The sequence below is a fragment of the Armigeres subalbatus genome, chromosome 3 (genome assembly GCF_024139115.2).
Source record: "Armigeres subalbatus isolate Guangzhou_Male chromosome 3, GZ_Asu_2, whole genome shotgun sequence".
Taxonomy (NCBI): domain Eukaryota; kingdom Metazoa; phylum Arthropoda; class Insecta; order Diptera; family Culicidae; genus Armigeres; species Armigeres subalbatus.
The window spans coordinates 142,208,108-142,232,415 of record NC_085141.1 but is presented as its reverse complement, the minus strand read 5'-3'; the positions used below and the strand labels follow the sequence as shown (position 1 = coordinate 142,232,415).

The 24,308-nt window shown below is 49.3% G+C and overlaps 1 protein-coding gene across 1 annotated transcript; it reads left to right on the top strand.

The window, feature by feature from the left end:
• The first annotated feature begins 238 nt into the window (after positions 1–238).
• Positions 239–24,303, top strand: LOC134221232 (stalled ribosome sensor GCN1). The gene is made up of 5 exons (XM_062700423.1): positions 239–391; positions 494–596; positions 1,676–2,646; positions 2,733–3,982; positions 18,463–24,303. Exons 1-5 carry the CDS (start codon positions 377–379, stop codon positions 24,095–24,097), a joined length of 7,974 nt encoding a protein of 2,657 aa, XP_062556407.1. The 5' UTR covers positions 239–376; the 3' UTR covers positions 24,098–24,303.
• The last annotated feature ends 5 nt before the right edge of the window (positions 24,304–24,308 follow it).

Sequence of the window (24,308 nt, the reverse complement as noted above, 5' to 3'; positions counted from 1 at the left end):
CCGTTTTTCTGGTTTTTCTTCATTCGACGTTCTTCCAACTATGGTCCAATGCACCGAGTTCATCATTGACGTTTGAGACGGGCGCTGTTTACTAAGAATGAATACTTTTTCATTCATCGAGTTCATGCAAGTGTTCATTTTTAGTAAACAGCGCCCGTCTCAAACGTCATTGTGTTCATTCGGTGAATTGGACCATAGCTGGGCATTTTCGCGTGTGGGTGCAACTTGAAAACGTCAAAATCGAGATAAACAACCCGTCAGAAAAAAATCGAAACCCATCCAAGCGGTGTCCAGTTGTCAATTCTAACTCCGCTTTTCTTTCTTGTGAAAAATCCACTGCTGACGATCCCGAAAAAAATCCATCTATCCAGTGAAAATGGCAGATGCTGAGGTAAATTGGGTTCCAAGTTACAGTAAAACAGTTCGTTGTTGATGCATGTGTCTTTTTTCGGTGATTTGAAGTGAATTCTAATGCGATTTTGCATTCTTTCAGCTTGGAAAAGCGTTGAAGGACCTGCCGAATCGGGTGCTGAATGTGAGCGTCGAAGAACGCCCGGAATTATTCCGTAATGTGATCGAAGTGCTACCGAATCCGGGTTAGTATTAACGCTTTATTTCGATTTTCTTCGGTTTAGTTGGAAAATGGATGTGTTTTGCTGATTTTGTTTGATAATCAGTGAGACGAAGAATCGTAACCTCAATTTGTTTGGCTGCTGGGCAAAACCCCCACCCTATTGGCAAAACATCCAAATTCATCAGGTTGTGCAATAAAGGATGGTTGCGCGCAACTGTCGATATCAAAGGGGTGATGATTTTTGGAAGGGGCCTCCAACACCTATTTGATTCTATGACTTAGCATTACAAGCTTCAGTACCAAACTAAGCCCTACTGGAACTGATTTCGACTTTCTGCTTCGGAGATCAAGCAGCACAACTTTCAAAATTCAACCAATATTACTAAAACATCAACCAACATTCGCCAACATCACTAAAAATGATTTGAACAACTCGCACATGATATGTATTGCAAAAATGATGCATGCAGAAGTGGCAATGTCCCAATGGGGGGGCAGTAAGAGTAATATAGGCAACATTTAAATTTGACGATAGCCAAAATGCAATGTCAAATAGTTCGCTATATTTGTAGCCGAATATATAATTTCTGCAATACATGGGTAGTGAGAATTCGTGACCATTCATGACCACATTTAAAGAAGGTGTTATGTATTGAAGCACTACGCAATATAGCTTTTTCAGAACATAAACCATGTTCTTCATCCGCACCTTATTGCAGGTGAAATGGGATTGCCTCACTACGAGTGTGTCTAGTCAATTAAAAAATACATGATAGTCGTATTTTCGCTGTCTCTTAACCCTTTCGTAAAACGTTTCATAAGACGCCTAGTTATTTTGCTCCTGCGATTCCTCAAATTTCGATCCAGTGCAACCATTAGTCGTTTCAGAAAGTATACCATAAACAAAATGTTTGTCAAAGGTCCTTAAAGTACTCGACACATTATGCCACATAGATGCTGCTCTGTAGACGAGCAGTTTTCCGTTGAGCTAAATTTTAATCAAACAAAGTAAAAAACAAAACAATCATAGCCGTGGTGGGATGCTCCACCTTCGAAATCAGTTATGTTCCAATACTCACCTAAATAACTCACATTTTTCAGGTATCAATGCAACCATCGTCCGAGGCATCTGCAAGGTGATTGGAACTACTTTGACCAAGTACAAAGATCCTGCCTCACAAGCCTTGGTTCGCGAGTTGCTGGTTGCTTTACTTAAGCAACATCCGGATTTGGCGTACGAGCATTTTAACAATGTTTTGAAGGCGTTGGTCACCAAGGATCTGGCGGCTGCTCCGCCCCTTAAAGGAGCTCAGGCGGCCGTTCTGGCGCTGGGATGGGCTAACCTTGTGGCTTTGCACGGCAGTCACGAATCGGACGTGGGTAAGAAAGAATTCCCCAAATTGATAGAGATCCAGACCGGATTGTATCAGCTGTCGTTAACGTCCGGTATTCAAAAGGTGTCCGATAAGGCATATAGCTATTTGAAAGAGTTCTTCGCTAAGAAGGAAGACATCGAAAAAGTCTATTTCAACAAGTTAATATCATTGGAGCCGTCAAGCTCCGTTGTTCTTTTCATGTCTGCAATTTTGAACTTTAGCAAAGAGGAATTTGAAAACCTTGATCTGCTTGACCAGAATAAAGCAAAACTGTTGGATCACATTGTTAAAGGATTGATAACTGTCAAATCGAAACCTCACACAAGCGATGTGGCAGGGTGTTCGATCGTGCTCAGTGCCATCACTAAAGAAGAGTTCAAAGCAACCATCCTGCCCGCTCTGCAGCGATCAATGCTGCGATCACCGGAAGTGATTCTCCGCACTGTCGGGGCCATGGTGAGTGAAATTCCAGTGGATGTGAGTGATTTCGCAATGGATCTCGGGAAAACTTTGATCCAGAACCTGGCGTCGAAGGACGAAACCTTGAGACTAGAAGCGGTCGAGTCACTCAAACAAGTGGCAATGAAATGTAGTGCGCCGAAGGCTGTTGAGGCACTGCTCAAGGAGGTATTTGCCGTGTTTAATGGGTCGGGTGGAAAAATTACCGTGGTGGAGCTGAGGATTAATCTACTTCAGGTTGGTACATTTTTCCCCAAAATATGTAAATCGTTTTTATTTTTGTAACACGTAACTCTGTGTACCTTTTTTCCATCTTTCCCCAGGGTGCCGGTAATCTGAGCTTCAACCAGATCAAACCAGATGAAGTCCACACGATGATGCCAACTGTGACGGATCTGTTCATCAAAGCGCTGGAAACCGAAACTCAGGAGAAGGTTCTCTGTCATGCGCTGGAAATGTTTGGATTGTGGTCGGTTAACTTCCGGGGAGAAATCCCCACGAAGATTGTGCAGACATTCAAAAAGGGTCTGGATGCCAAGGCTCAAGTATTGCGCACAAGTTATCTGCAATGGTTCCTCGGCTGTCTGCAGAACGGAAAACTGCCTTCAGGAAGTGATTTCACCGCCCCTCTCTCCAAAATTGTCGAGAAGGCTGCACAAAATCCGACTCAAACCCCAGCAGTTTCCGAAGGAGTTGGTGCCGCCTGCATTATCCTGCTGACCAACCCCAAGATTAGCGATCAGCTGAAAGACTTCTGGAACATTGTTCTTGACATGAACAAGAAGGTATTTTTGGGAGAAAAGTTCCTCTCAGCGACCGCTCCAGAAACCCTTTGCTACGTAATGCTGTTTTGTGAGCGAATTTTACTAAACCATTTGGAAGATTTGAAGGGATCTTCGGAACCTTTATTCAAAACCATTGTTTATTGTGTCAACTCTGCCCAGAAGAAAGTACGCAAATACTGCTTACCATTGCTGAAGAAAATTGTAAACAGTGCGAATGGCATCAGTTTGGCTAAAAGTTTACTGCTGGAAATTACAAACTTTGTGGAAAACACCAAAATTCTCAACGAAGGCGAACAGGAAGAGGGAGTTGTTCCGGCGCAAGCCATTGTGGACAGTATCATGTTCGTCACGGATATTGATTCCATTCAGATATCGGACGCCCAAACGGTGGCTCTCAGTGTCCTTCTATGTGCTCACCATCCGTCGGCCGTTTCCGTACAATCCGATCTCTGGGAATCGATTCTAAAACGGTACAATTTGGAAGGAAAGTATTTCATAAAGATGAACACGGCCCACATCAAGGACACTTTCTTCAACGGGTACAAGGCCACGGCCATGTACGAAAACACGCTGGCAACGCTGTCGCACATCAGTCCGGAGGTGATTCTTCCGGTGCTGGTCAAAAACGTGACCGACCATTTGAACAACGCGAAGATGTCGAACGTTACAGACGAGGAGTATTTCACCTATTTGACACCGGACGGCGAGCTGTACGACAAAAGTGTCATTCCGAATTCGGACGAACTGACCAATACGGCCCACTTGAAGCGGGAAAATAAGGCTTACAGGTGAGTCATTGTATTGTGAAAACTTAAAATCCAGGAATTACGAAATTTTCTGGAAACATGAACTATGAGTGAATATTAGATATCTTATCATCTGTCTTTTATTAATTTTCTATTTCAAAAGGGAGGATTCCCTTTGGAATCTGGAGAGGATTCCCTTTGGAATCTGGAGAGGATTCCCTTTGGAATCTGTAGAAGATTTTTTCGGAATCCGAAGAGGATTCCCATCGGAATCCGAAGAGGATTCCCATCGAAATTCGAAGAGGACTCCCATCGGAATCTGGAGAGGATTCCATTTGGAATCCGTAGAAGATTTTTTCGGAATCCGAAGAAGATTCCCTTCGGAATCAGGAGAGGCTTCCCTTCGGAAGCCGGAAAGGATTCCCATCGGAATCCGGAAAGGATTCCCATCGGAATCCGGAAAGGATTCCCATCGGAATCCGGAAAGGATTCCCATCGGAATCCGGAAAGGATTCCCATCGGAATCCGGAAAGGATTCCCATCGGAATCCGGAAAGGATTCCCATAGGAATCCGGAACGGATTCCCATAGGAATCCGGAAAGGATTCCCATAGGAATCCGGAAAGGATTCCCATAGGAATCCGGAAAGGATTCCCATCGGAATCCGGAAAGGATTCCCATCGGAATCCGGAGAGGATTCCCATCGGAATCCGGAGAAGATTCCCTTCGGAATTCGGAGAGGATTCTTTTCGGAATCCGGTGAGGATTCCCTTCGGAATCCGGAGAGGATTCCCTTCGGAATCCGGAGAGGATTCCCTTCGGAATCCGGAGAGGATTCCCTTCGGAATCCGGAGAGGATTCACTTCGAAATCCGGAGAGGATTCACTTCAAAATCCGGAGAGGATTCTTTTCGGAATCTGGAGACGGAATCCGTTGAGGATGCCCTTCGAAATCCGGAGAGGATTTCCTTCGGAATCCGGAGAGGATTCCGTTCGGATTCCGGAGAGGATTCTCTTCGTAATCCGGAGAGGATTTTCTTCGGAATCCGGGGAGGATTCCCTTCGGAATCCGGAAAGGCTTTCCTTCGGAATCCGGAGAGAATTCCCCTCGGAATCCGGAGAGGGTTCCCCTCGGAATCCGGAGAGGATTCCCTCGGAATCCGGAGAGGATTCCCTTCGGAATCCGGAGAGGATTCCCTTCGGAATCCGGAGAGGATTCCCTTCGGAATCCGGAGAGGATTCCCTTCGGAATCCGGAGAGGATTCCCTTCGGAATCCGGAGAGGATTCCCTTCGGAATCCGGAGAGGATTCCCTTCGGAATCCGGAGAGGATTCCCTTCGGAATCCGGAGAGGATTCCCTTCGGAATCCGGAGAGGATTCCCTTCGGAATCCGGAGAGGATTCCCTTCGGAATCCGGAGAGGATTCCCTTCGGAATCCGGGGAGGATTCCCTTCGGAATCCGGGGAGGATTTCCTTCGGAATCCGGAGGAGGATTTCCTTCGGAATCCGAGGATTCCTTCGGAATCGAAGAGGATTCCTTCGGAATCCGAAGAGGATTCCCTTCGGAATCCGAAGAGGATTCCCTTTCGGAATCCGAAGAGGATTCCCTTTCGGAATCCGAAGAGGATTCCCTTTCGGAATCCGAAGAGGATTCCCTTTCGGAATCCGAAGAGGATTCCCTTCGGAATCCGAAGAGGATTCCCTTCGGAATCCGAAGAGGATTCCCTTCGGAATCCGAAGAGGATTCCCTTCGGAATCCGAAGAGGATTCCCTTCGGAATCCGAAGAGGATTCCCTTCGGAATCCGAAGAGGATTCCCTTTCGGAATTCGGAGACGATTCGCTTTGGAATCCGGAGACGATTCGCTTTGGAATCCGGAGACGATTCGCTTTGGAATCCGGAGACGATTCGCTTTGGAATCCGGAGACGATTCGCTTTGGAATCCGGAGACGATTCGCTTTGGAATCCGGAGACGATTCGCTTTGGAATCCGGAGACGATTCGCTTTGGAATCCGGAGACGATTCGCTTTGGAATCCGGAGACGATTCGCTTTGGAATCCGTAGACGATTCGCTTTGGAATCCGGAGACGATTCGCTTTGGAATCCGGAGACGATTCGCTTTGGAATCCGGAGACGATTCGCTTTGGAATCCGGAGACGATTCGCTTTGGAATCCGGAGACGATTCGCTTTGGAATCCGGAGACGATTCGCTTTGGAATCCGGAGACGATTCGCTTTGGAATCCGGAGACGATTCGCTTTGGAATCCGGAGACGATTCGCTTTGGAATCCGGAGACGATTCGCTTTGGAATCCGGAGACGATTCGCTTTGGAATCCGGAGACGATTCGCTTTGGAATCCGGAGACGATTCGCTTTGGAATCCGGAGACGATTCGCTTTGGAATCCGGAGACGATTCGCTTTGGAATCCGGAGACGATTCGTTTTGGAATCCGGAGAGGATTCGCTTTGGAATCCGGAGAGGATTCGTTTTGGAATCCGGAGAGGATTCGCTTTGAAATCCGGAGAGGATTCGCTTTGGAATCCGGAGACGATTCGCTTTGGAATCCGGAGAGGATTCGCTTTGGAATCCGGAGAGGATTCGCTTTGGAATCCGGAGAGGATTCGCTTTGGAATCCGGAGAGGATTCGCTTTGGAATCCGGAGAGGATTCGCTTTGGAATCCGGAGAGGATTCGCTTTGGAATCCGGAGAGGATTCGCTTTGGAATCCGGAGAGGATTCGTTTTGGAATCCGGAGAGGATTCGCTTTGAATCCGGAGAGGATTCGCTTTGGAATCCGGAGACGATTCGCTTTGGAATCCGGAGAGGATTCGCTTTGGAATCCGGAGAGGATTCGCTTTGGAATCCGGAGAGGATTCGCTTTGGAATCCGGAGAGGATTCGCTTTGGAATCCGGAGAGGATTCGCTTTGGAATCCGGAGACGATTCGCTTTGGAATCCGGAGACGATTCGCTTTGGAATCCGGAGACGATTCGCTTTGGAATCCGGAGACGATTCGCTTTGGAATCCGGAGACGATTCGCTTTGGAATCCGGAGACGATTCGCTTTGGAATCCGGAGACGATTCGCTTTGGAATCCGGAGAGGATTCGCTTTGGAATCCGGAGACGATTCGCTTTGGAATCCGGAGACGATTCGCTTTGGAATCCGGAGACGATTCGCTTTGGAATCCGGAGACGATTCGCTTTGGAATCCGGTGAGGATTCCCTCCGGAATCCGGTGAGGATTCCCTCCGGAATCCGGTGAGGATTCACTTTGGAATCCGGTGAGGATTCACTTTGGAATCCGGTGAGGATTCACTTTGGAATCCGGTGAGGATTCTCTTTGGAATCCGGTGAGGATTCTCTTTGGAATCCGGGTAGGATTCCCTTCGGAATCCGGGTAGGATTCCCTTCGGAATCCGGGTAGGATTCCCTTCGGAATCCGGAGAGGATTCGCTTTGGAATCCGGAGAGGATTCGCTTTGGAATCCGGAGAGGATTCGCTTTGGAATCCGGAGAGGATTCGCTTTGGAATCGGAGAGGATTCGTTTTGGAATCCGGAGAGGATTCGCTTTGGAATCGGAGAGGATTCGCTTTGGAATCCGGAGACGATTCGCTTTGGAATCCGGAGAGGATTCGCTTTGGAATCCGGAGAGGATTCGCTTTGGAATCCGGAGAGGATTCGCTTTGGAATCCGGAGAGGATTCGCTTTGGAATCCGGAGAGGATTCGCTTTGGAATCCGGAGAGGATTTGCTTTGGAATCCGGAGAGGATTCGCTTTGGAATCCGGAGAGGATTCGCTTTGGAATCCGGAGAGGATTCGTTTTGGAATCCGGAGAGGATTCGCTTTGGAATCCGGAGAGGATTCGCTTTGGAATCCGGAGACGATTCGCTTTGGAATCCGGAGAGGATTCGCTTTGGAATCCGGAGAGGATTCGCTTTGGAATCCGGAGAGGATTCGCTTTGGAATCCGGAGAGGATTCGCTTTGGAATCCGGAGACGATTCGCTTTGGAATCCGGAGACGATTCGCTTTGGAATCCGGAGACGATTCGCTTTGGAATCCGGAGACGATTCGCTTTGGAATCCGGAGACGATTCGCTTTGGAATCCGGAGACGATTCGCTTTGGAATCCGGAGACGATTCGCTTTGGAATCCGGAGACGATTCGCTTTGGAATCCGGAGACGATGCGCTTTGGAATCCGGAGACGATGCGCTTTGGAATCCGGAGACGATTCGCTTTGGAATCCGGAGACGATTCGCTTTGGAATCCGGAGACGATTCGCTTTGGAATCCGGAGACGATTCGCTTTGGAATCCGGAGACGATTCGCTTTGGAATCCGGAGACGATTCGCTTTGGAATCCGGAGACGATTCGCTTTGGAATCCGGAGACGATTCGCTTTGGAATCCGGAGACGATGCGCTTTGGAATCCGGAGACGATTCGCTTTGGAATCCGGAGACGATGCGCTTTGGAATCCGGAGACGATTCGCTTTGGAATCCGGAGACGATTCGCTTTGGAATCCGGAGACGATTCGCTTTGGAATCCGGAGACGATTCGCTTTGGAATCCGGAGAGGATTCGCTTTGGAATCCGGAGAGGATTCGCTTTGGAATCCGGAGAGGATTCGCTTTGGAATCCGGAGAGGATTCGCTTTGGAATCCGGAGAGGATTCGCTTTGGAATCCGGAGACGATTCGCTTTGGAATCCGGAGACGATTCGCTTTGGAATCCGGAGACGATTCGCTTTGGAATCCGGAGACGATTCGCTTTGGAATCCGGAGACGATTCGTTTTGGAATCCGGAGAGGATTCGCTTTGGAATCCGGAGAGGATTCGCTTTGGAATCCGGAGAGGATTCGCTTTGGAATCCGGAGAGGATTCGCTTTGGAATCCGGAGAGGATTCGCTTTGGAATCCGGAGAGGATTCGCTTTGGAATCCGGAGAGGATTCCCTTTGGAATCCGGAGAGGATTCCCTTCGGAATCCGAAGAGGATTCCCTTCGGAATCCGGAGAGGATTTCCTTCGGAATCCGGAGAGGATTTCCTTCGGAATCCGGAGAGGATTTCCTTCGGAATCCGGAGAGGATTCCCTTCGGAATCCGGAGAGAATTCCCTTCGGAATCCGGAGAGGATTCGCTTTGGAATCCGGAGAGGATTCGCTTTGGAATCCGGAGAGGATTCGCTTTGGAATGCGGAGAGCATTACCTTCGGAAACTTGAGAGGACTCTAATCGGAAACCCTTCCTATCGGAAACTTGAGAGAACTCTCATCGGAATCTGGGAGGATTCTAATCGGAATCCGGAGAAGATTCTCATCGGAATCTGGAGAGGATTCTAATCGGAATCCGGAGAAGATTATCATCGAAATCAAGAGATGATTCCCATCGAAATCCGGAGAGAATTCCCATCGGAATCCGGAAAGGATTTCCATCGGAATCCGGAAAGGATTCCCATCGGAATTCGGAAAGGATTCCCATCGGAATTCGGAAAGGATTCCCATCGGAATCCGGAAAGGATTCCTAACCGGAATCCGGAAAGGATTCCTAACCGGAATCCGGAAAGGATTCCTAACCGGAATCCGGAAAGGATTCCTAACCGGAATCCGGAAAGGATTCCCAACCGGAATCCGGAAAGGATTCCCAATCGGAATCCGGAAAGGATTCCCATCGGAATCCGGTAAGAATTCCCATCGGAATCCGGAAAGGATTCCCATCGGAATCCGGAAAGGATTCCCATCGGAATCCGGAAAGGATTTCCATCGGAATCCGGAAAGGATTCCCATCGGAATTCGGAAAGGATTCCCATCGGAATCCGGAAACGTTTCACATCCGAATCCGGAAAGGATTTCCGGCGGAATCCGGAAAGGATTCCCGGTGGAATCCGGAAAGGATTCCCATCGGAACCCGGAAAGGATTCCCATCGGAATCCGGAAAGGATTCCCATCGGAATCCTTAAAGGATTCCCATCGGAATCCGGACAGGATTCCCGTCGGAATCCGGACAGGATTCCCATCGGAATCTGGACAGGATTCCCATCGGAATCCGGACAGGATTCCCATCGGAATCCGGAAAGGATTCCCATCGGAATCCGGAAAGGATTCCCATCGGAATCCGGAAAGGATTCCCATCGGAATCCGGAAAGGATTCCCATCGGAATCTGGAAAGGATTTCCATCGGAATCCGGAAAGGATTCCCATCGGAATCCGGAAAGGATTTGCATCGGAATCCGGAAAGGATTCCCATCGGAATACGGAAAGGATTGCCATCGGAATCCGGAAAGGATTGCCATCGGAATCCGGAAAGGATTCCCAACCGAATCCGGAAAGGATTCCCAACGGAATCCGGAAAGGATTCCCAACGGAATCCGGAAAGGATTCCCATCGGAATCCGGAAACGTTTCACATCCGAATCCGGAAAGGATTTCCGGCGGAATCCGGAAAGGATTCCCGGTGGAATCCGGAAAGGATTTCCATCGGAATCCGGAAAGGATTTCCATCGGAACCCGGAAAGGATTCGCATCGGTATCCGGAAGGATTCCCAACGGAATCCGGAAAGGATTCCCAACGGAATCCGGAAAGGATTCCCAACGGAATCCGGAAAGGATTCCCATCGGAATCCGGACAGGATTCCCATCGGAATCCGGAAAGGATTCCCAACGGAATCCGGAAAGGATTCCCAACGGAATCCGGAAAGGATTCCCATCGGAATCCGGAAAGGATTCCCATCGGAATCCGGACAGGATTCCCATCGGAATCCGGACAGGATTCCCATCGGAATCCGGAAAGGATTCCCATCGCCATTCGGAAAGGATTCCCAACGGAATCCGGAAAGGATTCCCATCGCAATCCGAAAAGGATTCCCAACGGAATCCGAATAGGATTCGCATCGGAATCAGGAAAGGATTCCCTTCGCAATCTGGAAAGGATTCTCATCGCAATCTGGAAAGGATTCCCAACGGAATCCGGAAAGGATTCCCATCGCAATCCGAAAAGGATTCCCATCAGAATCCGGGAAGGATTCCCATCGGAATCCGGAAAGGATTCCCATCGGAATCCGGACAGGATTCCCATCGGAATCCGGACAGGATTCCCATCGGAATCCGGAAAGGATTCCCATCGGAATCCGGAAAGGATTCCCATCGGAATCCGGAAAGGATTTGCATCGGAATCCGGAAAGGATTCCCATCGGAATCCGGAAAGGATTGCCATCGGAATCCGGAAAGGATTGCCATCGGAATCCGGAAAGGATTGCCATCGGAATCCGGAAAGGATTCCCAACCGAATCCGGAAAGGATTCCTAACGGAATCCGGAAAGGATTCCCAATGGAATCCGGAAAGGATTCCCAACGGAATCCGGAAAGGATTCCCAATCGGAATCCGGAAACGTTTCCCATCCGAATCCGGAAGGATTTCCGGCGGAATCCGGAAAGGATTCCCATCGGAACCCGGAAAGGATTCCCATCGGAATCCGGAAAGGATTGCCATCGGAACCCGGAAAGGATTCGCATCGGTATCCGGAAGGATTCCCATCGGAATCCGTAAAGGATTCCCAACGGAATCCGGAAAGGATTCCCATCGGAATCCGGACAGGATTGCCATCGGAATCCGGAAAGGATTCCCAACGGAATCCGGAAAGGATTCCCATCGGAATCCGGAAAGGATTCCCATCGGAATCCGGACAGGATTCCCATCGGAATCCGGAAAGGATTCCCATCGGAATCCGGACAGGATTCCCATCGGAATCCGGAAAGGATTCCCATCGCAATTCGGAAAGGATTCCCATCGCAATCCGGAAAGGATTCCCAACGGATCGGAATCAGGAAAGGATTCCCATCGGAATCCGGAAAGGATTTCCATCGGAATCCGGAAAGGATTCCCATCGCAATCCGGAAAGGATTCTAAACGGAATCCAGGAAGGATTCTAATCGAAACCCGTAAAGGATTCCCAACGGAATCCGGAAAGGATTCCCATCAGAACCCAGAAAGGATTCGCATCGGTTTCCGAAAAGGATTCATATCGGAATCTTGAAAGGATTCCCATCGGAATCCGGAAAGGATTCCCATCGCAATCCGGAAAGGATTCCCATCGCAATCCGGAAAGGATTCCCAACGGAATCTGGAAAGGATTCCCAACGGAATTCGGAAAAGATTCACAACGTAATCCGGAAAGGATTCCCAACAAAATCCGGAAAGGATTCCCAACGGAATCCGGAAAGGATTCCCAACGGAATCCGCAAAAGGATTCGCATCGGATCACCTTCGGAAACTTGAGAGGACTCTAATCGGAAACCCTTCCTATCGGAAACTTGAGAGGACTCTCATCGGAATCTGGAGAGGATTCCCATCGGAATCCGGAGAAGATTCTCATCGGAATCTGGAGAGGATTCTAATCGGAATCCGGAGAAGATTATCATCGAAATCAAGAGATGATTCCCATCGGAATCTGGAAAGGATTCCCATCGCAATCCGGAGAGGATTCCCATCGGAATCCAGAAAGGATTTCTATCTCAATCCGGGAAGGATTCCCATCGGAATCCGGAAAGGATTCCCATCGGAATCCGGAAAGAATTCCCATCGGAATCTGGAAAGGACTCCCATCGGAATCTGGAAAGGATTCCCATCGAAATCCGGAAAGGATTCCCATCGGAATCCGGAAAGGATTCCCATCGGAATCCGGAAAGGATTCTCATCGGAATCCGGAAAGGATTCCCATCGGAATCCGGAAAGAATTCCCATCGGAATCCGGAAAGGATTCCCATCGGAATCCGGAAAGGATTCCCATCGGAATCCGGAAAGGATTCCCATCGGAATCCGGAAAGGATTCCTATCGGAATCCGGAAAGGATTCCCATCGGAGACCGGAAACGTTTCACATCCGAATCCGGAAAGGATTCCCATCGGAACCCGGAAAGGATTCCCATCGGAATCCGGAAAGGATTCCCATCGGAATCCGGAAAGGATTCCCATCGGAATCCGGAAAGGATTCCCGTCGGAATCCGGACAGGATTCCCATCGGAATCTGGACAGGATTCCCATCGGAATCCGGACAGGATTCCCATCGGAATCCGGAAAGGATTCCCATCGGAATCCGGAAAGGATTCCCATCGGAATCCGGAAAGGATTCCCATCGGAATCCGGAAAGGATTCCCATCGGAATCCGGAAAGGATTCCCATCGGAATCCGGAAAGGATTTGCATCGGAATCCGGAAAGGATTCCCATCGGAATCCGGAAAGGATTCCCATCGGAATCCGGAAAGGATTCCCAACGGAATCCGGAAAGGATTCCCAACGGAATCCGGAAAGGATTCCCAACGGAATCCGGAAAGGATTCCCAACGGAATCCGGAAAGGATTCCCAACGGAATCCGGAAACGTTTCCCATCCGAATCCGGAAAGGATTTCCGGCGGAATCCGGTAAGAATTCCTGTCGGAATCCGGAAAGGATTCGCATCGGAATCCGGAAAGGATTCGCATCGGAATCCGGAAAGGATTCGCATCGGAATCCGTAAAGGATTTCCATCGGAATCCGGAAAGGATTCCCATCGGAATCCGGAAAGGATTCCCAACGGAATCCGGAAAGGATTCCCAACGGAATCCGGAAAGGATTCCCAACGGAATCCGGAAAGGATTCCCAACGGAATCCGGAAAGGATTCCCAACGGAATCCGGAAAGGATTCCCATCGGAATCCGGAAAGGATTCCCATCGGAATCCGGAAAGGATTCCCATCGGAATCCGGACAGGATTCCCATCGGAATCCGGAAAGGATTCCCATCGCCATTCGGAAAGGATTCCCAACGGAATCCGGAAAGGATTCCCATCGCAATCCGAAAAGGATTCCCAACGGAATCCGAATAGGATTCGCATCGGAATCAGGAAAGGATTCCCTTCGCAATCTGGAAAGGATTCTCATCGCAATCTGGAAAGGATTCCCAACGGAATCCGGAAAGGATTCCCATCGCAATCCGAAAAGGATTCCCATCAGAATCCGGAAAGGATTCCCATCGGAATCCGGAAAGGATTCCCATCGGAATCCGGACAGGATTCCCATCGGAATCCGGACAGGATTCCCATCGGAATCCGGAAAGGATTTCAAATGGAATCCAGAAAGAATTTCAATTGGAATCCGGAAAGGATTTGCATCGGAATCCGGAAAGGATTCCCATCGGAATCCGGAAAGGATTGCCATCGGAATCCGGAAAGGATTGCCATCGGAATCCGGAAAGGATTGCCATCGGAATCCGGAAAGGATTCCCAACCGAATCCGGAAAGGATTCCCAATGGAATCCGGAAAGGATTCCCAATGGAACCTGGAAAGGATTCCCGTCGGAATCGGAAACGTTTCCCATCCGAATCCGGAAGGATTTCCGGCGGAATCCGGAAAGGATTCCCATCGGAACCGGAAAGGATTCCCATCGGAATCCGGAAAGGATTGCCATCGGAACCCGGAAAGGATTCGCATCGGTATCCGGAAGGATTCCCATCGGAATCCGTAAAGGATTCCCAACGGAATCCGGAAAGGATTCCCATCGGAATCCGGACAGGATTGCCATCGGAATCCGGAAAGGATTCCCAACGGAATCGGAAAGGATTCCCATCGGAATCCGGAAAGGATTCCCATCGGAATCCGGACAGGATTCCATCGGAATCCGGAAAGTATTCCCATCGGAATCCGGACAGGATTCCCATCGGAATCCGGAAAGGATTCCCATCGCAATTCGGAAAGGATTCCCATCGCAATCCGGAAAGGATTCCCAACGGATCGGAATCAGGAAAGGATTCCCATCGGAATCCGGAAAGAATTTCCATCGGAATCCGAAAAGGATTCCCATCGCAATCCGGAAAGGATTCCCAACGGAATCCGGAAAGGATTCTCATCGGAACCCGTAAAGGATTCCAAACGGAACCCGGAAAGGAGTCCCATCAGAACCCAGAAAGGATTCGCATCGGTTTCCGAAAAGGATTCATATCGGAATCTTGAAAGGATTCCCATCGGAATCCGGAAAGGATTCCCATCGCAATCCGGAAAGGATTCCGATCGCAATCCGGAAAGGATTCCCAACGGAATCTGGAAAGGATTCCCAACGGAAACCGGAAAGGATTCACAACGTAATCCGGAAAGGATTCCCAACAAAATCCGGAAAGGATTCCCAACGGAATCCGGAAAGAATTCGCATCGGAATCCGTAAAGGATTCGCATCGGAATCCGGAAAGGATTCGCATCGGAATCCGTAAAGGATTTCCATCGGAATCCGGAAAGGATTCCCATCGGAATCTGGAAAGGATTCCCATCGCAATCCGGAAAGGATTCCCATCGGAATCCAGAAAGGATTCCCGGCGGAATCCGGAAAGGATTCCCGGCGGAATCCGGAAAGGATTCCCGGCGGAATCCGGAAAGGATTCCCGGTGGAATCCGGAGAGGATCCCCGGCGGAATCCGGTGAGGATTCCCTCCGGAATATGGTGAGGATTCCCTCCGGAATATGGTGAGGATTCCCTCCAGAATCCGGTGAGGACTCCCTCCGGAATCCGGTGAGGACTCCCTCCGGAATCCGGTGAGGATTCCCTCCGGAATCCGGTGAGGATTCCCTCCGGAATCCGGTGAGGATTCCCTCCGGAATCCGGTGAGGATTCCCTCCGGAATCCGGTGAGGATTCCCTCCGGAATCCGGTGAGGATCCCCTCCGGAATCCGGTGAGGATTCCCTCCGGAATCCGGTGAGGATTCCCTCCGGAATCCGGTGAGGATTCCCTCCGGAATCCGGTGAGGATTCCCTCCGGAATCCGGTGAGGATTCCCTCCGGAATCCGGTGAGGATTCCCTCCGGAGTCCAGTGAGCATTCCCTCCGGAATCCGGTGAGGATTCCCCCTGGAATCCGGTGAGGATTCCCCCTGGAATCCGGTGAGGATACCCCCCGGAATCCGGTGAGGATTCCCCCCGGAATCCGGTGAGGATTCCCTCCGGAATCCGGAGAGGATTCGCTTTGGAAACTTGAGAGGACTCTCATCGGAATCATGAGAGGATTCTCATCGGAATCCGGAGAAGATTCTCATCGAAATCAAGAGATGATTCCCATCGGAATCCGGAGAGAATTTCTATCGGAATCCGGAAAGGATTCCCATCGGAATCCGGAAAGGATTCCCATCGGAATCCGGAAAGGATTCCCATCGGAATCCGGAAAGGATTCCCATCAGAATCCGAAAAGGATTCCCATCGGAATCCGGAAAGAATTTCCATCGGAATCCGGAAAGGATTCTCATCGGAATCCGGAAAGGATTCCCATCGGAATCCGGAAAGGATTCCCATCGGAATCCGGAAAGGATTCTCATCGGAATCCAGATAGAATTCCTATTTGGAATACGGATAGGATTCCCATCGGAATCCGGACAGGATTCCCATCGGAATCCGGATAGGATTCCCATCGGAATCCGGAAAGGATTCCCATCGGAATCCGGAAAGGATTCTCATCAGAATCCGGAAAGGATTCCCATCGGAATCCGGAGAGGATTCCCATCGGAATCCGGAAAGGATTCCCATCGAAAGAAGATTCTCATCGAAATCAAGAGATGATTCCCATCGGAATCCGGAGAGAATTTCTATCGGAATCCGCAAAGGATTCCCATCGGAATCCGGAAAGGATTTGCATCGGAGTCCCGAAAGGATTTCCATCGGAATCCGGAAAGGATTTCCATCGGAATCCGGAAAGGATTTCCATCGGAATCCGGAAAGGATTTCCATCGGAATCCGTAAAGGCTTCTCATCAGAATCCGGAAAGGATTCTCATCGGAATCCGGAAAGGATTCCCATCGGAATCCGGAAAGGATTCCCATCGGAATCCGGAAAGGATTCCCATCGGAATCCGGAAAGGATTCTCATCAGAATCCGGAAAGGATTCCCATCGGAATCCGGAGAGGATTCCCATCGGAATCCGGAAAGGATTCCCATCGAAACCCGGAAAGGATTCCCATCGGAATCCGGAAAGGATTCCCATCGGAATCCGGAAAGGATTCTCATCGGAATCCGGATAGGATTCCCATCGGAATCCGGATAGGATTCCCATCGGAATCCGGATAGGATTCCCCTCGGAATCCGGATAGGATTCCCCTCGGAATCCGGATAGGATTCCCCTCGGAATCCGGATAGGATTCCCTTCGGAATCCGGAAAGGATTCCCATCGGAATCCGGAAAGTATTCTGGAGAGGATTCCCATCGGAATCCGAAGAGGATTCCCATCGGAATCCGGAAAGGATTCCCATCGAAAGAAGATTCTCATCGAAATCAAGAGATGATTCCCATCGGAATCCGGAGAGAATTTCTATCGGAATCCGCAAAGGATTCCCATCGGAATCCGGAAAGGATTCCCATCAGATTCCGAAAAGGATTCCCATCGGAATCCGGAAAGGATTTCCATCGGAATCCGGAAAGGATTTCCATCGGAATCCGGAAAGGATTCCCATCGGAATCCGTAAAGGCTTCTCATCAGAATCCGGAAAGGATTCTCATCGGAATCCGGAAAGGATTCCCATCGGAATCCGGAAAGGATTCCCATCGGAATCCGGAAAGGATTCTCATCGGAATCCGGAAAGGATTCCCATCGGAATCCGGAAAGGATTTCCATCGGAATCCGGAAAGGATTCCCATCGGAATCCGGAAAGTACTCTCATCAGAATCCGGAAAGGATTCCCATCGGAATCCGGAAAGGATTCCCATCGAAATTCGGAAAGGATTCCCATCGGAATCCGGAGAGGATTTCCTTCGGAATCCTGAGAAGATATCCCTCGGAATCCGGAGAGGAGTCACCTCGGAATCTGGAGAGGATTCCCCTCGGAATCCGGAATCCCATCGGAATCCGAAAAGGACTCGCATCGGAATCCAGGGAGGATTCGCATCGGAATCCGGAGAGGATTCGCATCGGAATCCGGAAAGGATTCTGAAGAGGACCATCGGAATCCGAAAAGGATATGTCTCGGAATCCGAAGAGGATATGTTTAGGAATTCGAAGCGGATTCCTTCTGGAATTCGAACAGGATTCCTCTCGGAAAAAGGAATCCCCTTGTAACCCGGATAAGAATATCCTCTGAATATGGAGCAGATTTCCCTCGGAATAGCAAGAGATTTTCCTCCGAAATCCTGATAGGACTCCATTCGAAATCCTGAAAGGGTTTTCCTTAGATTTCCGAATGGACATCTCTTTGAATCTTGAGATTATTATTCTCAAGATTAAGAAAGACATCCGCTCTGGATTTTGATTAAAATATACTTAGCATTGTGGAAGCAATCCGTACAGGATGTTCAAAGCTATCCGGTGAGGATCTCGAAAGCTCCTGGATTTTCGAAATTAACCGCTCACAATTTCGAATGGGCTTAAGAATTCAAAATCACTAGGTAAGCCGGCTAAGGGCCGAAAGTCTCGTTAATGAAGACAATAATAATAATAAGAATTCAAAGTCAACCCACGTTGTAGTCCGATGGAATTTTCTTTAAGGTGTAAGGCGCGATTAAATCCAACAAAAATCTTATTCATCACTTTCCTTCTTTTTAGCTACAAAGAACAACTGGAAGAACTGACACTCCGACGAGAAATCGAGGAGAAACGTCGCAAGGAAGGCAAATCCAAACCGCCTCAACTGACTCCAAAACAAAAGGAAGCAATCGAGAAGCAAACCGAAAAGGAGAAAGCCATCAAGACTCGGCTGAGGGAGCTGAACAACACCATCACGACGCTGATCTCGCAAATCGAAGGTGCCGCCAAGGGTACACCCCACGAGTTGTCACTTTTCTTCCCCACGCTGTTGCCGGCCATTTTGAGGGTGTTCTCATCGCCTCTGGCTGCGCCCTCAATGGTGAAACTGTACCTACGGCTGCGGGAAACCTGCTTCTCCGGTGAACTTGTCGAGACTGGCCGGGATGTGGCAATTGCAACGATTCGACTGAGCAAACCGCACTGCGATCTGGAGGAGAGCTGGTGTACTGCCAACCTGCTGGAGCTGGTTAGCGACATTTTGGTGTCGGTGTACGACGAAACAATCGATAAGTACAATGTGCACATCGAGGAAGACGGAGTGAAGAATTATTTGCTGAATGCACCGTCGTTCAGTTACACGTTTGAGTTCTTGAAGAGGGCTATGCTGCTTCCGGATGCAGCCAAAGACGAGAGTTTGCTGATCAACGGTATTCAAATCATCGCGTACCATGCGCAGATCAAGGGAGACACGGTGGATGGGCAAGATTTTGGAGATTTGTACCACCCGAAGTATATGCCGAGGTTGGAGATGATCAAATTGTTGCTGATTCTCATTCAGCAGCAACGAGGAAGAGTACAAACTCAGGCGGTTGCTGCACTGTTGGATGTTGCTGAAAGTAGTTCCGGAAAGGAGTACACGGCGAAGGCGGATACTCGCGAAGTAGAGAGTTTGTTGGTGGCTTTGCAGGATGAGTTGGATGCTGTGCGAGATGTGGCGCTCCGAGCCTTGGCAATCATGATCAAGGTGCTACCATCTATTAGTGATGATTATGAACTTGGTCTTAGGCTGACCAGAAGATTGTGGGTTGCTAAACATGATGTGTGCGAGGATACCAAACAACTGGCGGAGAATGTCTGGGTTCAAGGGAATTTCGAAGTTCCAATTGTTATGGCAGACGAACTGTTAAAGGATATAATTCACCCGGAGCCCTGTATCCAGAAAGCAGCTTCATTCGCGTTGGTTTCGATTCTGGCGGAAGACTCTTCTATCATCGACAGTATCCTCGAACAATTATTGGAGATCTACCAAGACAAACTGACCATGATCCCCGCAAAACTCGATCAGTTTGATCGCGAGATTGAACCAGCTGTTGATCCGTGGGGTCCGCGACGAGGAGTGGCCATTGCCTTTAGCCATGTAGCACCCTTCCTCACGGAGGAACTTGTGAACAGCTTGACTCAATTCATGGTTTCCTCTGGACTGCGTGATCGTGAGGAAATCGTTCATAAGGAGATGTTGGCGGCTTCGTTGGCTATCGTCGAACACCACGGAAAAGTAAGTGTCTCCTACTTATTACCGACCTTCGAGAAGTTTTTGGATGAAGCACCCAACAATAGCGATTACGACAACATCCGCCAGGCTGTAGTTATTTTGATGGGTTCACTGGCGCGCCATTTGGATCGGGACGACGAGCGAATTCAGCCCATTGTTAATCGTTTGTTGACGGCGTTGTCTACACCCTCACAGCAAGTTCAAGAATCCGTCGCCAACTGTATTCCTCATCTGATCCCATCCGTCAAGGATCAAGCGCCTCAAATGGTGAAGAAAATGATGCAACAGCTAGTAAAATCTGAAAAATACGGTGTCCGACGTGGAGCAGCCTACGGCATTGCAGGAATTGTCAAGGGGTTAGGTATTTTGTCGCTTAAGCAGCTGGACATCATGACAAAACTAACCAGCTACATCCAGGACAAGAAGAACTTCAAGTCTCGCGAAGGAGCTCTGTTTGCATTCGAGATGTTGTGTTCTACGCTGGGTCGACTCTTCGAGCCTTACATCGTACACGTTTTGCCACATCTTTTACAATGTTTCGGAGATTCCTCGTCCTATGTTCGGGAGGCCGCCGATGAATGCGCCAAGACAGTAATGGCTAAACTTTCTGCTCATGGTGTGAAGCTGATTCTTCCGTCACTGTTGAACGCATTAGATGAAGATTCGTGGAGAACAAAAACCGCTTCGGTAGAACTGCTTGGTGCAATGGCGTTTTGTGCTCCGAAACAGCTGTCGTCTTGCCTACCCAGCATCGTACCAAAATTGATGGAAGTACTGGGAGACTCGCACATTAAAGTCCAGGAAGCAGGAGCAACTGCACTGAAAATGATTGGCTCTGTCATCAAAAACCCCGAAATTCAAGCAATTGTACCAGTCTTGCTCAGAGCTTTGGAGAATCCATCGTCGAAGACTTCTGCTTGCCTGCAGAGTTTGCTGGAAACTAAATTCGTCCATTTCATCGACGCCCCCTCGCTCGCATTAATTATGCCCGTTGTCCAGCGTGCATTCATGGATCGCTCTACCGAAACCAGGAAGATGGCCGCCCAAATTATTGGCAACATGTATTCGTTGACTGATCAGAAAGATCTAACACCTTATCTACCGAACATCATCCCCGGCCTCAAAACATCCCTGCTGGATCCGGTGCCGGAGGTCCGTGCTGTTTCTGCTCGTGCTCTCGGTGCCATGGTAAGGGGAATGGGCGAATCGTCGTTCGAAGATCTGCTCCCATGGTTGATGCAGACGTTGACTTCCGAAAGCAGCAGCGTGGATCGTTCAGGAGCAGCTCAAGGTTTATCAGAGGTCGTCGGTGGTTTAGGAGTTGAGAAGCTGCACAAACTCATGCCGGAGATTATTGCCACCGCTGAGCGAACCGATATTGCCCCGCATGTCAAGGACGGTTACATCATGATGTTCATCTACATGCCGAGTGCGTTCCCCAACGACTTTACGCCGTACATTGGACAGATAATCAATCCGATCCTGAAGGCATTGGCTGATGAAAATGAATACGTCAGGGATACCGCATTGAAGGCCGGTCAACGAATTGTCAACTTGTATGCTGAGACGGCGATTGCTCTGCTGCTTCCAGAACTGGAAAAGGGCTTATTCGACGACAACTGGCGAATCCGCTACAGTTCGGTGCAGCTGTTGGGAGATTTGTTGTATAAGATTTCGGGTGTTTCCGGAAAGATGACCACTCAAACTGCTTCCGAGGATGACAATTTTGGTACGGAGCAAAGTCACAAGGCTATTATCAGAAGTTTGGGAGCAGAGAGGAGGAACCGAGTGTTGGCTGGATTGTACATGGGTCGTAGCGATGTTTCTTTGATGGTGCGTCAGGCGGCGTTGCATGTGTGGAAGGTGGTGGTCACCAACACTCCGCGTACTCTTCGTGAAATTTTGCCAACCTTGTTCAGTTTATTGCTGGGATGTTTGGCCAGTACTAGCTACGATAAACGCCAGGTTGCGGCTAGAACATTGGGAGATTTGGTTCGAAAGCTTGGCGAACGTGTACTTCCGGAGATCATTCCGATCCTTGAGCGTGGTCTGAATTCAGATCAAGCCGACCAGCGGCAGGGTGTGTGCATCGGGCTGTCGGAAATAATGGCCTCTACTTCAAGGGATATGGTCCTGACCTTCGTAAACAGTTTGGTACCGACAGTGCGTAAAGCTTTGGCCGACCCTCTTCCAGAAGTTCGTCATGCTGCTGCTAAGACATTTGATTCGCTTCATACTACAGTGGGAACACGCGCTCTCGACGATATTTTACCATCTATGTTAGAGAGCCTCTCGGATCCAGATCCAGACATTGTAGAATGGACCTTGGATGGCCTTCGTCAAGTCATGGCCATCAAATCACGGGTTGTTCTGCCGTACCTGATTCCCCAGCTAACGGCCAATCCAGTTAATACCAAGGCGCTCTCCATCTTAGCATCCGTCGCTGGCGAAGCTCTCACGAAATATCTTCCCAAGATTCTCCCCGCTCTCCTGTCCGCTCTGGCCGCTGCACAAGGAACACCCGAAGAATCCCAAGAACTGGAATACTGTCAAGCCGTCATCCTCTCGGTCAGCGATGAGGTCGGCATCCGCACCATCATGGACACCGTCATGGAATCAACAAAATCTGAGGTGCCAGAAACACGAAAGGCCGCTGCTACCCTCTTGTGCGCATTCTGTACTCATTCCCCAGGAGACTATTCTCAATACGTCCCGCAATTGCTTCGTGGACTTCTGCGACTTCTTGCCGACGGCGATCGAGATGTGCTGCAACGTTCCTGGGATGCCCTCAACGCGGTTACTAAAACCTTGGACTCAGCTCAGCAGATTGCTCATGTGACAGATGTCCGTCAAGCGGTTAAGTTTGCCAGCAGTGATCTGAAGGGTGCCGAACTCCCCGGCTTCTGCTTACCTAAGGGCATCACACCGCTACTTCCAGTGTTCCGTGAAGCTATTCTGAACGGTCTACCAGAAGAAAAAGAAAACGCTGCGCAAGGCTTAGGCGAAGTAATCCAACTCACTTCGGCAACCTCCCTGCAACCTTCTGTGGTTCACATCACTGGTCCATTGATTCGTATTCTTGGTGATCGTTTCAATGCTGGAGTCAAGGCTGCTGTTCTCGAGACCTTGGCCATCCTTCTGCATAAGGTTGGAATCATGTTGAAACAATTCTTGCCCCAACTGCAAACCACATTCCTTAAAGCTCTACACGATCCGAGTCGGATAGTCCGTATCAAAGCGGGCCACGCACTCGCAGAGCTTATCGTCATCCACACGCGTCCCGATCCTTTGTTCGTAGAAATGCAAAACGGAGTCAAGAACACGGACGACTCGGCTATTCGGGAAACAATGCTGCAGGCTTTGCGTGGAATTTTGATCCCGGCCGGTGACAAAATGACAGAACCACTGAAGAAGCAGATATACGCAACGCTCACCGGAATGTTAGGTCACTCTGAAGACGTTACCCGTGCAGCGGCAGCCGGTTGCTTGGGTGCTCTCTGCAGATGGTTGAGCCCTGAACAGCTTGACGATGCGCTCACCTCGCATCTAGTCAATGAAGACTACGGGGATGATACGGCTTTGAGGCATGGGCGAACGGCTGCTCTCTTCGTTGCTCTCAAAGAATACCCTTCTGTGGTATACACAGAAAAGTACGAAACTAAGATATGCAAAACGATCACAACGTCAATGGTATCAGACAAAATTTCAGTCGCGTTGAATGGAGTTAGGGCAGCAGGTTATCTACTACAGTATGGAATGTGCTCGGAGGAAGCTAAATTCCCGCAGCAGATCATTAGTCCGTTTGTCAAATCAATGAACCACACCAGCAACGAAGTGAAACAACTACTTGCCAAAACCTGTATCTATCTAGCCAAAACCGTTCCAGTTGAGAAAACAGCCCCAGAGTATCTACGACTAGTGATTCCAATGCTCGTCAATGGAACCAAGGAAAAGAACGGTTACGTCAAATCAAACTCGGAAATTGCTCTAGTCTACGTCCTGCGATTGCGAGAGGGCGACGAAGTGCACCAAAAATGCATTTCCCTGCTGGAACCGGGAGCGCGGGATTCGCTGAGTGAGGTGGTCAGCAAGGTCCTGCGTAAGGTCGCCCTCCAGCCCGTTGGCAAAGAAGAGGAACTAGACGATACAATTCTCACGTGATTACTGCGACCGCGAGCACAGACGTTCACTGCATGGTATAGGAAACAGTATCAAATGCATGGCCATAATACAACGGCTACCGTAATTTCGAGGCTCTCCGCTGTAATTGGCGCTAAAGTTTCGATAGCGATTACTATCCAGCTGTTAGAAAGTTATAATTGGCACTTATGGATCGAAAATAAACTAGAAATCAAATGTGGAAATAATACTC